At 41.9% G+C, this 14,036-nt stretch overlaps 2 protein-coding genes across 2 annotated transcripts in view; one reads left to right on the forward strand and one right to left on the reverse strand.

Annotated features, from left to right (window-relative positions):
• SREK1IP1 (SREK1 interacting protein 1) overlaps positions 1–9,398 on the reverse strand; it is a 33,309-nt gene extending 23,911 nt beyond the window's left edge. The window contains exons 1-2 of the mRNA XM_016198760.2: positions 9,268–9,398; positions 937–984 (exon numbers count right to left, since the gene is read on the reverse strand). Coding sequence (XP_016054246.1) covers positions 937–984; positions 9,268–9,280 — 61 coding nt within the window. The 5' untranslated portion in view covers positions 9,281–9,398. The remainder of the gene's footprint in view (positions 1–936; positions 985–9,267) is intronic.
• A 301-nt stretch (positions 9,399–9,699) lies between these two features.
• The window catches only part of CWC27 (CWC27 spliceosome associated cyclophilin), a 147,745-nt gene continuing 143,408 nt past the window's right edge, over positions 9,700–14,036 (forward strand). Inside the window, exon 1 of the mRNA XM_016198761.2 lies at positions 9,700–9,930. Coding sequence (XP_016054247.2) covers positions 9,889–9,930 — 42 coding nt within the window. The 5' untranslated portion in view covers positions 9,700–9,888. The remainder of the gene's footprint in view (positions 9,931–14,036) is intronic.

Consider the following 14,036-nt stretch of genomic DNA (forward strand, 5'->3'; position numbering starts at 1 on the left):
GAACTCATTCTTTGCACTAAGTACATTCTTCAGAAGTTTTTGTTTATATGAAGAATATGTGTACTCATGTATCTACTCTGTTAGCTGAAAGCCCTCCTTGAGCCAGGTTCCACCTTGGCTTGGAGGCATGTGACTTGGTTCTCCCAGTGGGCTTTTATTTTGAATCCTCTAATGAAGATCTACGGCCAACGTACTTTTTTATCACATGTTTTTGCATGGAAATCTTTTTTTTTAATCACCTTTATTTTATTAAAAAAGAACTTCTATGAATTGGAGCATTAACAATAATCCAGAATCATTTGTATGGCCTCCAAACAACTTAAAAAACAGCAAATGCTATTCCAGCTGTTATCAAGCCTTAGGGATTGTTAATTTAACTAGAGGAACCATTGTTTATAGTACATAATTACACATTCTGAGTATATAATTGCACTTGTTAAAGCTTACTTTTACATTCCATTGATCATAATGGAGATTAATGATCATTTAAATCAAATTTTGTCAGTGAGCAGAAATTCTAGGCCCAATTTCACCCTTATAAAGAGTAAATTCAATAAACAGGAAAGTGCTTCATAAATAATTATCCTTGTTTTTCCCTCTTCACTTAGTATCTGGAAGGATAAGGTGTTAAAGAATAAATATATATGTACTTTTTGGGGGGCATACACTTTCTCCAGATCCTTGAATCTATTACTCCACTTGTACCTCATGGCATCTTTGCTACTCACCAGCTATATAGTCACCTGTCTCTGAGTCCATAGCAGGAAATAAAAGTGAATATTCAGTGCTGACAGATGAACTTCTGAATCATCTGCAAACCTAAGCTAAATAACAGGGCTAAAGGACTGTCTGTGCCCAGGGCTGAAATCTGGATGCTAAACCACACTGCCCAATGATGCAATGATTCACTGCATACAGTTATTTCTTAATACTTACGGTAGCCGCATTTTTTACAGCCTGCTCGAACACTATCCTTGTTGCAACCTAAAATACAAATGGATAACGTTTTAGGAGACATATAAAGTAAAAACATAAAAATTTCATCACATGAGAAACCTAAGAAAACCACTTGAAGAATTTATTTCTTAAAAAAAAAAATCATCTCAACCCAGTTTAGTAACACTACTCAATTATTATGGTTACCAGGAACTACTGTAAAAGCCAATTTACTCACATTATTTCCTTTGACAAATACTTTAAGAACTTTCTTTTCTTCTAATTCAACAAATGCAGTATTATAGTCAAGAGCTTAAATGCTCCTCTGATTCTACAATACTGAGGAAGAAATTCCAGGGTACCTTGGCCTGTCCCTCAAATGTAAAATAAATAATTAACTAGATATATATGGGTATTCAGGTTAATGTATGTTTTAATGCTTTCCCTTAGAAGAAAAGAAGTATGACTTTCTTAAATAAATTGATGAAATTCCAGAAAATTAATTTCTAGGTATTGTAAAAAACATCTCAATTCAGCACTCAAATGATGACAAAAGAAAACAACTAGTCACATATTCAGTCTGATCAATACTTAGAAATATTTACAGCATCCTGTATAATTACTGGTACATGCAGGTAATATTGAACATACAAATAAAAAGTGAAATAAATTAAAACTGAATTTTATTATAATAAATATACATAATATAAAATTTACCGTCTTAACCATTGTTTAAAATGTTTTTATTGATTTCAGAAAGAGGAAGGGAGAGGGAGAGAGAGAGAAACATCAGTGATGAGAGAGAATCACTGATCAGCTGCCTCCTGCATGCCTTCTACTGGGGATCTAGCCTGAAACCCTGGCATGTGCCCTGACTGGGAATCGAATCATGACTGCCTGGTTCATGGGGTGACACTCAACCACTGAGAAACACTGGCTGGGCCCATCTTAACCATTTTTAAGTGAACAATTCAGTGGCATTAAATACATTCAAAATGTTGTACAACCATCACCACTATCTATTTTCAAAATTTCTTCAGCATCCCTAACAGTAGCTACCCATTAAAAAATAACTGACCATTCCTCCTTCCCTCCAGCCCCTGACAATCTCTATTCTATTTTCTGTCTCCATGAATTTGCCTATTCTAGGTATCCCATATGTGTGAAATCATACAATATTTGTCCTTTTGTGTCTGGCTTATTTTATTTAGCATAATGTTTTCAATGTTCATCCAGATTATAGCACATGTCAGAATGTCATTCCTATGGCTGAATAATATTCCCTTGTCTGTATATACAGCTGACACTAATTTTAACTTCCAATAAGGACTTCCATCAACCAATCAGAGGGCCAGTAGAGTATTACTCTATTTCCTTAATGAAGGGCATCTTACTCCTAGATCCTTCAAATAGAGATATCATCCCAATTTAATAATAAAGTTCATACAGTACAAATATAAAAGTGTTTATTTTAAAAGATCATTTTCAAACCATTTCTTTTGTTATGAAGTCAAAACATTAGTCATTTCCCCCAAATCTCAATTTTGCTTTAAAATATACATTACTGAACTGTTCTAGTAAAAACAGTCAGTTCAGCTACAACGCTTGTTTTAAAAATACAAGTTTGTTCCAGTGCAACTGACAGGAGAACAATGTGAGTATGACATGACTTTTTGTCCATGAAAAACACGAGGTAAATGCAGAAAACTCCTCATTCAGTTGCTCTGAGCCTCGTAAGAACATACAGCATACACACGCCGACACAACTCAAACCATTTCTAGCAACCTACGCTCAACACATGGGTTGTGAGCAGTGCCCATACACATCTGGTGTGACAACTTTCCATCTGATTTCATATCATCACCTCCCTACCATTACTTTACAACAACTCGTAAGCTGCAAACTTCAGGTCTTTTAAAGAGAGAGTGCTCTATTTATTATAGTATTTATGTATCTTTTAATCAATTAACATGTGCAATATTATACTACTATTTTCATCAGGTTCCTATTATTTACTGATGTATCACTGATGAAGGTTTTGAGTATTGTGCCCAATCTCATTTTTGTTCTCCTACATGTTGTGGTTTTTATTGCAGAGAGGAACACATATGATGCACTGGGCAGAACTGTGGAACAAAACTGAATTAATAATAAAATCTGAGGCTCTTTCAATATGAAATAATTGCATGTTGGAAAAAAAGCTCAGAGAATCCAAGTCAATGTTAAGTCTGTTTCCATAGAAACCCAAGATGCTGAATAACACTGAATAAAGCTGTGCTAAACGCACCATTACCATTTCTACAACAAACTAAAAATGTTGTAATAAACAGATCCAAAATGATCTCATCTGAACATGTATTAGAAATCAACTCATTTATGACTAAAGACACTGATAAAACTTGTCATCCAAGTATCTCATATTTTTCGAAAAACAAAATATAAAACTTTTTCAGAGCAGGTCATCTTTAACAAAGTTATAAATTTTACAAGAAAGGGAAATATAACAAGAACTCTAAATAAAGTGACTTTATTTCTTCACCAACCTTTGGTTAAATTAAGATATTAAGCTTTATTTGTCTATAATTTTTATGACTGCCTGGCCAATGAAATGCTTCTACCTGTAACTTCAAAACTGATGCAACTAACACAATAATCTGAGAGAAGTGACACAGGGAAGTGGGGACAGTTAATTCATTCTGCTGTCAGGATCCAGTTCCTAGTGGCGGTGATGGTACCCGGAGCAGCAGCCCTAACCAGGCCTGGGTCTGTGCAGGATCCTGCCTAAAGGTTCCCCTGGTCTTATCTATTTTCTGAGCCTTATTTTCCAGCCTTTGCTTAGATTCTGTGAGCTTCCTGATATCTTTCCTTTTCCCCTTAAATTAACCAGTTTGGTTGCTTGGAATAAGAACTCTGCCAATGCAATTGTAGACACCCAAAATCCATGTCAAACTGAGTAGTGAGGCCATATTTTGAGGCCCTTACTCCTCAAAATGTTCCTTTATAATCATGACTTATAATCCAAAAAAAGCCTTGAATAAAAACTTATACATCTGACTACATAAAAAAATATGAATGACAAAGACTACCAAAAGCAAACTCAAAAGACACAGGAACACTAGGAAAAACATATTTGCAACTCATAGCACCAATAAAGGATATTTATCCCTACCATAAAAATCCCAGCAAACCTTAAGAAAAAGACCGATGACCAATTTCATGAAACGTAGTAAAAGAAAAAGATCAATAACCAATAGGGAAAAAATGGGCAAAGAAACTGAAAAGAAAGTTCACAGAAAGGAAGTAGGAACAATTTTGAAACATATGAAGAGATGCTCAGCCTTATTCATAATAAGTATTCGTGAAAATCTATACTGGGATTCCACCCTCACCAAAATAGGAAAGGCTGAAAAGGTTGAAGAGGGCATCGGGGGACCCACTCCTGCACATTGTAGGAGAGTCAGTTAGTACCATCTCCATGGAAAGCAAGCTGACAAAATCTCCCAGAACTCTAAACGTGCACACTCCTGTGGCTCAGCACATCCGCATCTGGGAATTCACCCTCCCAACTTACTTGCACAAACAAAGACTGACTTATGTACAGAGTTATTTGCTGCAGCATTTTTGTAATAGTAAAGGAGTAGAGATAATTTAGACAAACTATGGTAGGAAAGAATAAGGGTGGTCTTTAATGATAGGTGATAATTTCTAAGCAGGCTGTGTATCATTCAGTCTGGCCCTGCCCAGGCAACCGCAGGCGGAACTTGAAATTCAATAAACCTAGGAGCTTTTTTCACAGCTAATTTTTAAGTTGATAATTTTGTATGGACTGAGAATGATGTTATAAATATCCAAATGGCCCTTGGCAAGAAAAAGGTTCCTCACCCCTGCACTAGGGGAAAAGAAATAAAAGAACGAAGGATAATAGAAATAAAAATAACGGCTGCACAGGGGAAGGGGGAGAAGACAGAGGTACATGGAAAACTTCTGGGGTGACAGAAATATCCGAAATCTTGATTTGGGCTATAGGTAGAAAATATATACATACATATATATATATACATATATATATTTACATTTGTTACTTGTGCATTTTAACATGTAAATTGTGCCACAGTAAAGCAGTTAGCATAAACAGGGGAAAAAGTAACAGTTGGGCCAAGACGGACAAAGAGAAAAGATAAAGGTTAGAGAAGGCCAAACATTAGGAACAGTGATTACAGGAATGAGAAAGGGTGAGAGAAGGGGATGGAGCAGCCCCCACAGTTGCCTCCGGTTGTTCAGTGGCCCCCAAAGGCATGGCAAGCCATCGTATTGACCTAAACTTATTTCCTTGAAATTTCACGTCACCTAATGTTTCCAAAGTCAACAATTTAGCCACTGAAAAGTTTAACAGTGACACTTGTCAGTGAATTATTTCTCTCTTACTCTTTTGACTTTGGGAAAGGCTGTCAAAGTTGTCTTTCACTTAAATTTAAAAGTAAACAGCTTAAGTAACTGTTCTCTTTCTATTAAGCAGTTAGCAATTGCAATCACTTGTCCATTCTTTTCATTTTTAATTTGATTAGATTCAATTAGATTAGGGTCCTTTCTGTTTGCAACATTTTAAGTTTTACACTTGCTTACTCCATTATAGTTTCAGTCATCATAATCTGAGGACCCCTAAAGACAAGGGAGGAAAGGGCAATAGGAATGACCTGTCCACACTTAGGAGCATGCACTTCATTCTTGCAGAGATGGGAGCTTTGGCATTACAGGAATTTTTAGTAGAGATGGCTCAGTCATCCACTCCTTCATTACGGAGACAAGGAAGCCGAGCCTCAGAAAGGTTAGTCTCATGAAGATGAACACAAAATTCAGGGATATGTGTCAAGCCTCTCAGGAATGAGTGTCAGATGTATGATTTAGGAAAATAATTTCAGCAGCCATGTGTAGCACAGACTAGAGAGAAAAGAAATGGTGTGCAGTATGGTTTCTGAGTGAGAAGACTGGATGTCGTGTAATTCGGAATTCTTCTATTACTAAGATGCCATAGTAATGTGTTGTGAGAATTTGACTCCCTTTGACATGGCAGATGTAATGTTAATTTGGCTATAAAAACTCTACCATGGCTCTATAGAGTTCCATGAAGCAGAGAAAAAAAGAGTTTTTGTGCCAACCACATCAGTATTATAGACTGCCACTTGTGCCAGGCCCACTCTTCCTGGGGAATGGAGACTCATTAAAATGAGTGTCAGAGCTAATTTCAACAACCGTGAATGGGAAAAGCAGTTTGTAACAGAAAGTAAACTTCACTGTGTTTAAATGTAATTTCTTTAATAACAGCAAAGGGCCTATGCTTTCTTTACTAAGAGAGTAGGTGCTTCATTGTTACTCACATAATGGTGTGAGCCTATACACAATGCTGTGCAGAAACAGCTCAAGTAGGTGACCATAAAATAGGCGAGGCCGATTTTCATTTGTGGAAGCAGCCTCCTTACTTTATAGTCATACCTTGTAATAATTGCTAGCACGACCACCCAGGAAACGCCACGCTGAATCCACAGGAGCATTATACCTGAAAATAAACGGGCGGAACAATGCCTGTCCTTCCTGATCATTACCTCAAAATGTTTCTGATGGGGCCCTACTTTCCTTTTGTACACTACCTGGATCAATCAAGAAATTATTACCATTTTCAGCATCTGTATTTTCTAACAGCACTTGCATTATACTTCACAGTGCTGTCATGACTATTATCCCATTTTTGGCTGGGTTTAAACAGTTTATCTACATCCCATAGTCTAGCTGAATGGCACAATTTAAGATTATTATACTTTAACGCACAGTTTTGAATTGAAAGATGGTTAACATATCTATAACAGTGGCCTAAGTTTAAGGGAATTTCAATGAGGACTTTTAAAAAAAATCCCTCTGTCATCCCTCTTAAGCAGCCCATTTTCATTACTGAACAAGTTTTATGAGGGCACAGGCTATGATGCTGTGTCCCCCATAGTACCTTTACCATGTACGTGCTCAAAATGCTTGCTTAAGTAATGAAAGCAACAGTGACAGTAGGTCAACTCTGGATGCAGCTCTGTGATGCAAAGGTCACCAAGGCTGACTCGGCCGATCAGGATGCCTGGGCAATCCACTGTGCACACTGGCTTTCTCTGATGGCCCCTCACACGTTGATATTCGCCAGGCTTCAGCTACAGACCTTCCCTTCACACTCTACACACACTACCTGAGCAAATGCATCCACCTGCATGGCCTTAGTTCTTACATGTGTGGATGACATTAAATTGTTGTCTTTGACTCTGGCTTCTCTACAAAACGCATCTTACTGGCTATTAGATAGTGCCATTCCAGTGTTTGACTACCCTCAACAAAGGCCCCAGACTGAAGTCAACATCATCCCCCTAAAACCTGCTACTTCCCAGGGGTTGCCTATTTCAGTAAATACCCCACCCAACTACCTAATACGGAAACCCAGGTATACCTCATTTCTTCTCTTACCCACTTACGTCGAATCGATCACTGATTCCTAGTAATTCTACCACCAAAAATATACCTCCAATCTATCTGCTTCTCTCCTTTGCTACTGAGACCATAAATGAGGCATCATCGTAACAGTTAGAATTGCTTCTAACTGGTGACTGCCTCCAAACTAGCTCCCCCCCAACCCAATATACAGTCAGAATCATCTTTACAAAATGTGAATCTTTTTAAACACTTTTAAAAGGCTTCCTGTCCTCCTCAGGAAACCATTCTAACTCTGTCACACTTACAAGATCCTTTAAGAGCTGGACACTACCTTGTAAATTACAGTTGTAACCTTGTCAATTATACTGTAACATGGCAAACTGTATAAAGCCCACAGGGTCTAGAGGGGCCAGGCTGACCTGTCACTTACTGGCTGTCGCATAATAGGCAAAATCCTTGATTTCCCTGTCTCTCAGCACCCTCATATGTAAAGTGGAAACACTAATACCTATCTCACGGTGGGTGTGAATGTTAAACGAGATAAAATACAATGTGTGACACAGTGTCTGACGCATCTGACACATAGCAGATGCTTCACAAATATTAGCTCTGTTGTCGCTCCAGTTCATTTCTCGCTTCTCTCCCACTTATATTCTGAGTTCCACTGTGAACACAGTTCATCTCCTCCTCTCACCTTTCCTCTCCCGTTTTACATACCCAGGCCCCCGGCCGCAACTCCCCTCCGCCGCTCCAGCCCTCCTGCAGCTCTTCAGGTCCCACCCTAAACGCCACGGCCCCGGGGACGTCCTTCTGGCCCCTCCCGCCTCGGGTCAGGTGCCCCGACGGGGCGCTCCTGAAGGCTGTGTGCTTTCCCGGCCGGACACGGGTCGGCGCTTCGGGTGCTTTTTCACCCTTCACTGCTATTGAGTTCTGGTTGAAGGGCTGTGATGCTCACCAGGGTATTCCCGATGCCTGGCACAGCGCCTGGCACGCAGTGCGCACTTAAGAAGCCTGTCCCGGGTACGAGCGAGCGAACCTCTTCTCGCTCGCAACCCCCCGTGCTCCCCGCAAACGGGGAAGCACGCCTTCCCCACGGCGGCGGTCTCAGGCTCGGTGCAGAACGGGCGCGGCCGCGGCACGCGGGAGGGAAGCTTCGAACCAGGGAGACCTGCCAGCGCGGGCCCGCCAGGCCCCCGCCACGCCAACGCGCACGGCGCCCCCGCGCCCCGGCCCCGCGCCCGCGGCCGCCCCCGCTCCGAGGGGCCGCTGCGCGCGGGGCAGCTCTGGGCGCGTATCGCGCAGGCTCCCTGTTTCTAGGTCGGTTCCCACTGGCGGAGAACCCGAGGGCTGCTCGTCACCACAGACACAAACCCACAAATCTCTTCCAGACGCGGAAACCGAGGCCCACGCGGGCAGAGCGCCCGGCGCCCCGCAACTGCGATCGCCGGGGGCGCGGAGAACGCGGGGCGCCCCTCCCGCCCCGGCGGTTCCACGGCAGACAATGCCTCCGGCGAGCTGGGTTCGCCAAGGGTCCCCCCTCAAGTTTTACTTCCCAGCCATATCCGAGGAAGGTCAGCTTTGGGGGGCCTCGCCGGCTAGGCCTAGTGACTGCCTCCGGCCCCCCTACACTTTCCCTGTGATCCGTCCCATGCAGTTGGAGCTTGGCCGGGGACAGTTTCTTCCTCTCCTTCTTTCCATCAGTTTATTTGGGGGAGTGTAAACTTTTTCACGTAAACCAAACGACCCTGCTCATTGTAAAGCCTGCGCCTAAAGCCCCGTGGGCGCTACTGCGTACCCCGGAGCACCCCAACCTACCCACCCGCTCCCTTCCTCGCTCCCAGCCCGGGGCCCCGCTGTTCGGTCTTCACCTGGGACCGCCATGGCGCCGGTGAGGGGGATCGCAGGAGCCCCGGGCTTCCGAGGGCACGCTCGCTCCCCGCCCGCTGCGAGGAAGGACGACGCGCGGCGAGGTGGCCTCTTCCTGCCCCGGCGCCGCGCCGCGGGCCCCCGGCCTCAGTCGCGGAAGGCCTCTAGGACTCTAGGAGAGCGGAACCGAGTGGCCGCCGCCGCGGTTTCCGGGGGAGGCGTGTTGCGGAACACGCGGGGGCCGAACCATTACTGCCAGATTCGGGGGAGGAGTGAGACCCGCACAGCCACGGAGAGACGGAAACACCGCCAAGACATAGGAGTCGTCCTTTTTAAAGTTGTAATATAAGTTAAAGTTATGTAATGTAGGAGCTTCATAGTTTCTCTCATTTCCTGGAGGTCATTGGAATCCCCCTTCTCAGGATTAGCGGTGCTCGGGTCCGGGAGCAACATGGCGGCGTCCGTGAGGGACTAGTTATGGGCAAAGATAGTGTTTGGTGTCGTTTTCTTTCGGGATATTGACAGACCGCCCGACTAAAGGAAGCGTGATAGGTGCATAACTTTAGTGATCGGCCGTCCGCTCTCGTCCCCAGTTAGGAGCAGAGTCTTGGGCACTGACCAGCATGAGCAACATCTACATTCAAGAGCCTCCCACGAACGGGAAGGTGAGATCTCCGTCTAGGATGCCTGGGTTCCCCAAAGCGATACCTCACCGATTAAGGGAGTTCTGGGGTCTTAAGGTTGGAAGAGATCACAAGAAGTCTTGTCCTTTCCCCTGCCTCTGATGAGGATTGCGTCGAAAACCATCTGTGCAAACCTCGGCGTATGGATGCTCTGAAAAAGTCCTAGCTGGAGACTTCTCCGTCTACTGGCCTGTGCCCCATTTTCTTGCTTCAGCCTCACTCACGCAGGCGTTTGCTAGGGTCTTAGGTAAAAACCTAAGTACAGTTTAAAAACTGACTTTTTAAATTATTATTATTAACTTGCGGTTCGCTCTTTGTCCGTTCATTCTACAGCCCTTGACGCCTTCTAGGCACCGGGCACCGTACTAGGTGCTGGGAATACAAAGCCAGATGGATAAGGTCTGGTTGTTGCCCTAGACGAGCTTATGGGTTAGTTGGCAGGCAGGCAGGCAGGCAAAGGAAAGCCTCATGATATGTTTGGTAGGCCTGCTCGTGGAGAGAGGAGCTTATTGCTTGTGGTCGTACTGAGAAGTGAGCAACTGGGAAAGCCGGCAAAGGCTTCATGGACGAAGTCGCTGATCTTAAAACATGAGATGATTGTCAGAGAAAGTGGGGCATGGGAAATGTTCCCACATTGGAATGCGAGAATGATTTTCTGATTGATTTGATCGTCAAAGTATGTCAGTTCTTTTCCAAGGTGTTTATAGGCAGTATGAAGTTGAGGAGTCGGTAGTGGAATAAATACCGCCTGAGTCGATCTAAGACCTAGTCTCTCTCACATACGAAATATGACGAACCAGCATAATGTAGAAAATAGTGGGACTGAATTAGGGTAAACTAAACTTATCAGGTATAATTCTGTTGCATGACTATATCATAAGTTACTTATACCGACATTTGGTAATATAGTGAGGGCAATTTGAAAACAATAACAGAAATTTTGTAATTGATAGCCCCACCAAAATTTTAGTAGGTATTTTGGGCAACGCACATATTTTTTTATTGATTTCAGAGGAAATGAGGGAGAGAGAGAGATGGAAACATCAATGATGAGAGAGTCATTGATTGGCCGCCCTCCTGCACGCCCCCAACTGGGGATTGAGCCCACAACCCCAGCATGTGCCCTGATCGGGAATCAAATGGAGATCGCCTGGATCCTAGGTGACACTCAGCCACTGAGCCACGCCCAGCCTGGCTGTTCCTTTTTTAATTCAGTAGAGCACTGGTTTCTAAACCAGTGATTGCACACTTCAGGGGTTTGCAAAACCAACCGTGACATACAGGGAGAAAATCTACATACTTCTGTTTGTACTTATTTTTTCCCTTTACTTGTTTAAATGAAGTATTTTGAATATAAAAAGGAACATGTAAATTCAGTTAGTCATTTAGTCACTTTTTACATATCATGATATACTATTTCCTAATGCCTTGCTAAATGGATATATATCCCATGACATCTAGATGAACTAAACTGGCACTCACATGTTTCAGAACATAAGAAAATGATAGAGCTGAGGCTTCAGCGTGGGAAGTCTTTAAAAAATTAGAAATTATTATGAAAATCACTTGGAATATTGGTTTCTATTTATTATTGTTAATGGTGAACTTTGTCTTGAATGTATATTGTGCCTTGATATCACTGCTTTAGAATTGCAAAGAAGAGAGGATATGTCTAGATTCCCTGTAGCAATCATGCTTTATTTCAAGTTAATGAGGTAACAAAGGACATTGTCTCCTTTTAAAATTTATTTTTATTGTTGAAAGAATTACAGATGTCCCCCCTTTTCCCCCCATTGACTCCCTCCATCCTGCCCCCCCCAGGCCTTGTCTTTCTAGGTATACTGTATATTTAGATTGGATGTACATCAGGCCTCACGGAAAATCAGGTGTTACACAGTTTCGTAACAGATGGTACACAGTCTGAGGTAGAGAGAGTTAGCCTCTCAGTTAGAGTCCCAAGTGTAAAGTTCCCAGGAGGATGAGAATCCAGTGAGAACCCAGTTGGGCTGGCTTCTCTCACCCTACATAGGAGATATGGGTTCTCTCTTTTGGGCATTGTTTCATGCCAAGCCTAGTTAGAGCACCTTGCTCATGTCCAGCCAATATATGATTGCTTTTATTTATTTATTAAACTTTTTAAAAAATTGATTTTTAGAGAGGGAGGAAGGAAAGAGAGAGAGAGAGCGAGGGGAAACATCAGTATGAGAGAGAGATATTGATCAGTTGCCTCTTGCATGTGTGCCCCGACTGGGAATGGAACCTGTGACCTTCTGGTGTAGGGGAGGACGCTCTAATGCTTCAGCCAACTGAGCCACACCAGCCATGGCTATATGACTGCTTTTTGATTTAGGCACTGTTCTCTATTCAAATCAGTTCTGACCAGAGTAACCTGGGGATTTTTTTTTTGAGACAGGTGGCAGAGCCCTAGAGCTTGATGGACTGTTTCTTCCTGTGTAGTAGGGAGTTTATGGAGAGCTTTGTGGAGGCAGTATGGTGGTATAGAAAAAGCATGGGCTTTGCAGCCAGCCAGCCTTTGGCTTAAGCCATTCACTGTGAGACCTTGGATAAAATTACTTCTCTGAGTCTCTGTTTCTTCATAAGTAAAGTGGGAGTAATGATACCTGCCTTGTAGTTGGAAATTAAATGAGAGAAGATTTGTAAAGTGTTTGGCACAGAAGTTGACACATTGAAGGCGCTCCACAAATGTTCCCTTCTTTTTGTAGAGGAAGTGTAATGGGTTGAGAAAATTATGCACATGTGTATTTCTAGTTGTTTTATATTGCTAAGGTTCAGGAAGCCATTTTAAAAGCTACCATAATATAGCTATTTCCACCTCCTCCACTCCCATGGTCATTAAAGAATAGTTATAAAAGACCTACGGAGCTAGTAAAAGCCCAAAAGCATGTAATAAATTCATCAATGTTATGTAAATTATGGCAATATCTGGGTCTCTGAAACAGAAATTGAAAGGCAACTGAGCAAAAGTACAGTGGATGAGGAGGGAGCAGGGAGAAATGTTATTCCTGCATTGCTATTAACAAGCTCTTAGACTCAGGCAATTTACAACTTCTTTGGGGCATCTGTATAATGGATTAGGGGGTGGGGTTTAGCTGATTTTAAAATTCTTTCCAGTTTAAAAAAATGTGTGGGAATTGAGTAAAGGAGTTTTGGAAAATAAAAAGTGTGATTTATCTCAATGATACTGACTTCTCGTGAGAATCAGTCTCATGTTTTTAAATACATAGTCACACTGCATACTCTTTATTTGGAAGAACATTCTAAATGATGGTGATGTTCACAAATCATTGACCATTGGTCATTGATTGGCATTGACCTACATTGGTACATTGGGGGAGAAAAAGTGATCCTAGAGAAGCTGGACTCCCACCGTGCCACAGTATTCAAATTTAGAGTCTAATGTTCTTTTTGGCTATTTGTGTTCATTAATAAGACAGTTATAACTGTTTCCTTCTGTGGGTTCAGTAGGGGTTCTGGTTGTTGAAAGATGGCTGGTTGCACCAAAGAATAACTGCCTTTATGAGTTATTATATGCCTTATGCTGGTAGGAAGGAGGCTATCAAAGGGTTCCATTTACTGCAGATAGTAGTTTTCAGGCATAGCATTTTAACAACATACAACCCAGAATTAGACTAGGACTATTCCTTCATAAATCGGGAATGGCATGCTTTTGAATGAGAAAGTAGAGTGTTTATACGGAAAAGGGTATTGTAAAATTGTCTTATAGTGTTATAATTTCATGTGTCCTTGTTCTTTAACTTCTCAATTTGCTCTACCAATTTTATTGGAAGAAACGCTATGGGAAACTGTCTTGATTAAAATAAGTTTAAATTATTGATTTTTAACTGAATGAGGTATTTTTTCTGTGGTTAAGCAAGGTGTATGCTGTTTTCTCTTAAATCCTAAATTTTTTCTGAAAATGGTATTTAAAAGCTATAAATGTACTGTGACTTGTATGACTAGTTGAAATTTTGGGGGGGTTATAACAACAAAGGCAAAGCAAAGTTTCTAAATTTTATTTACATTTGAAATAGTGAATGCTTCAGGTTGACAGGCTGTTCAGCTGAATA

The sequence above is a fragment of the Miniopterus natalensis genome, chromosome 3 (assembly GCF_054644295.1).
Source record: "Miniopterus natalensis isolate mMinNat1 chromosome 3, mMinNat1.hap1, whole genome shotgun sequence".
Classification (NCBI taxonomy): Eukaryota; Metazoa; Chordata; class Mammalia; order Chiroptera; family Miniopteridae; genus Miniopterus; species Miniopterus natalensis.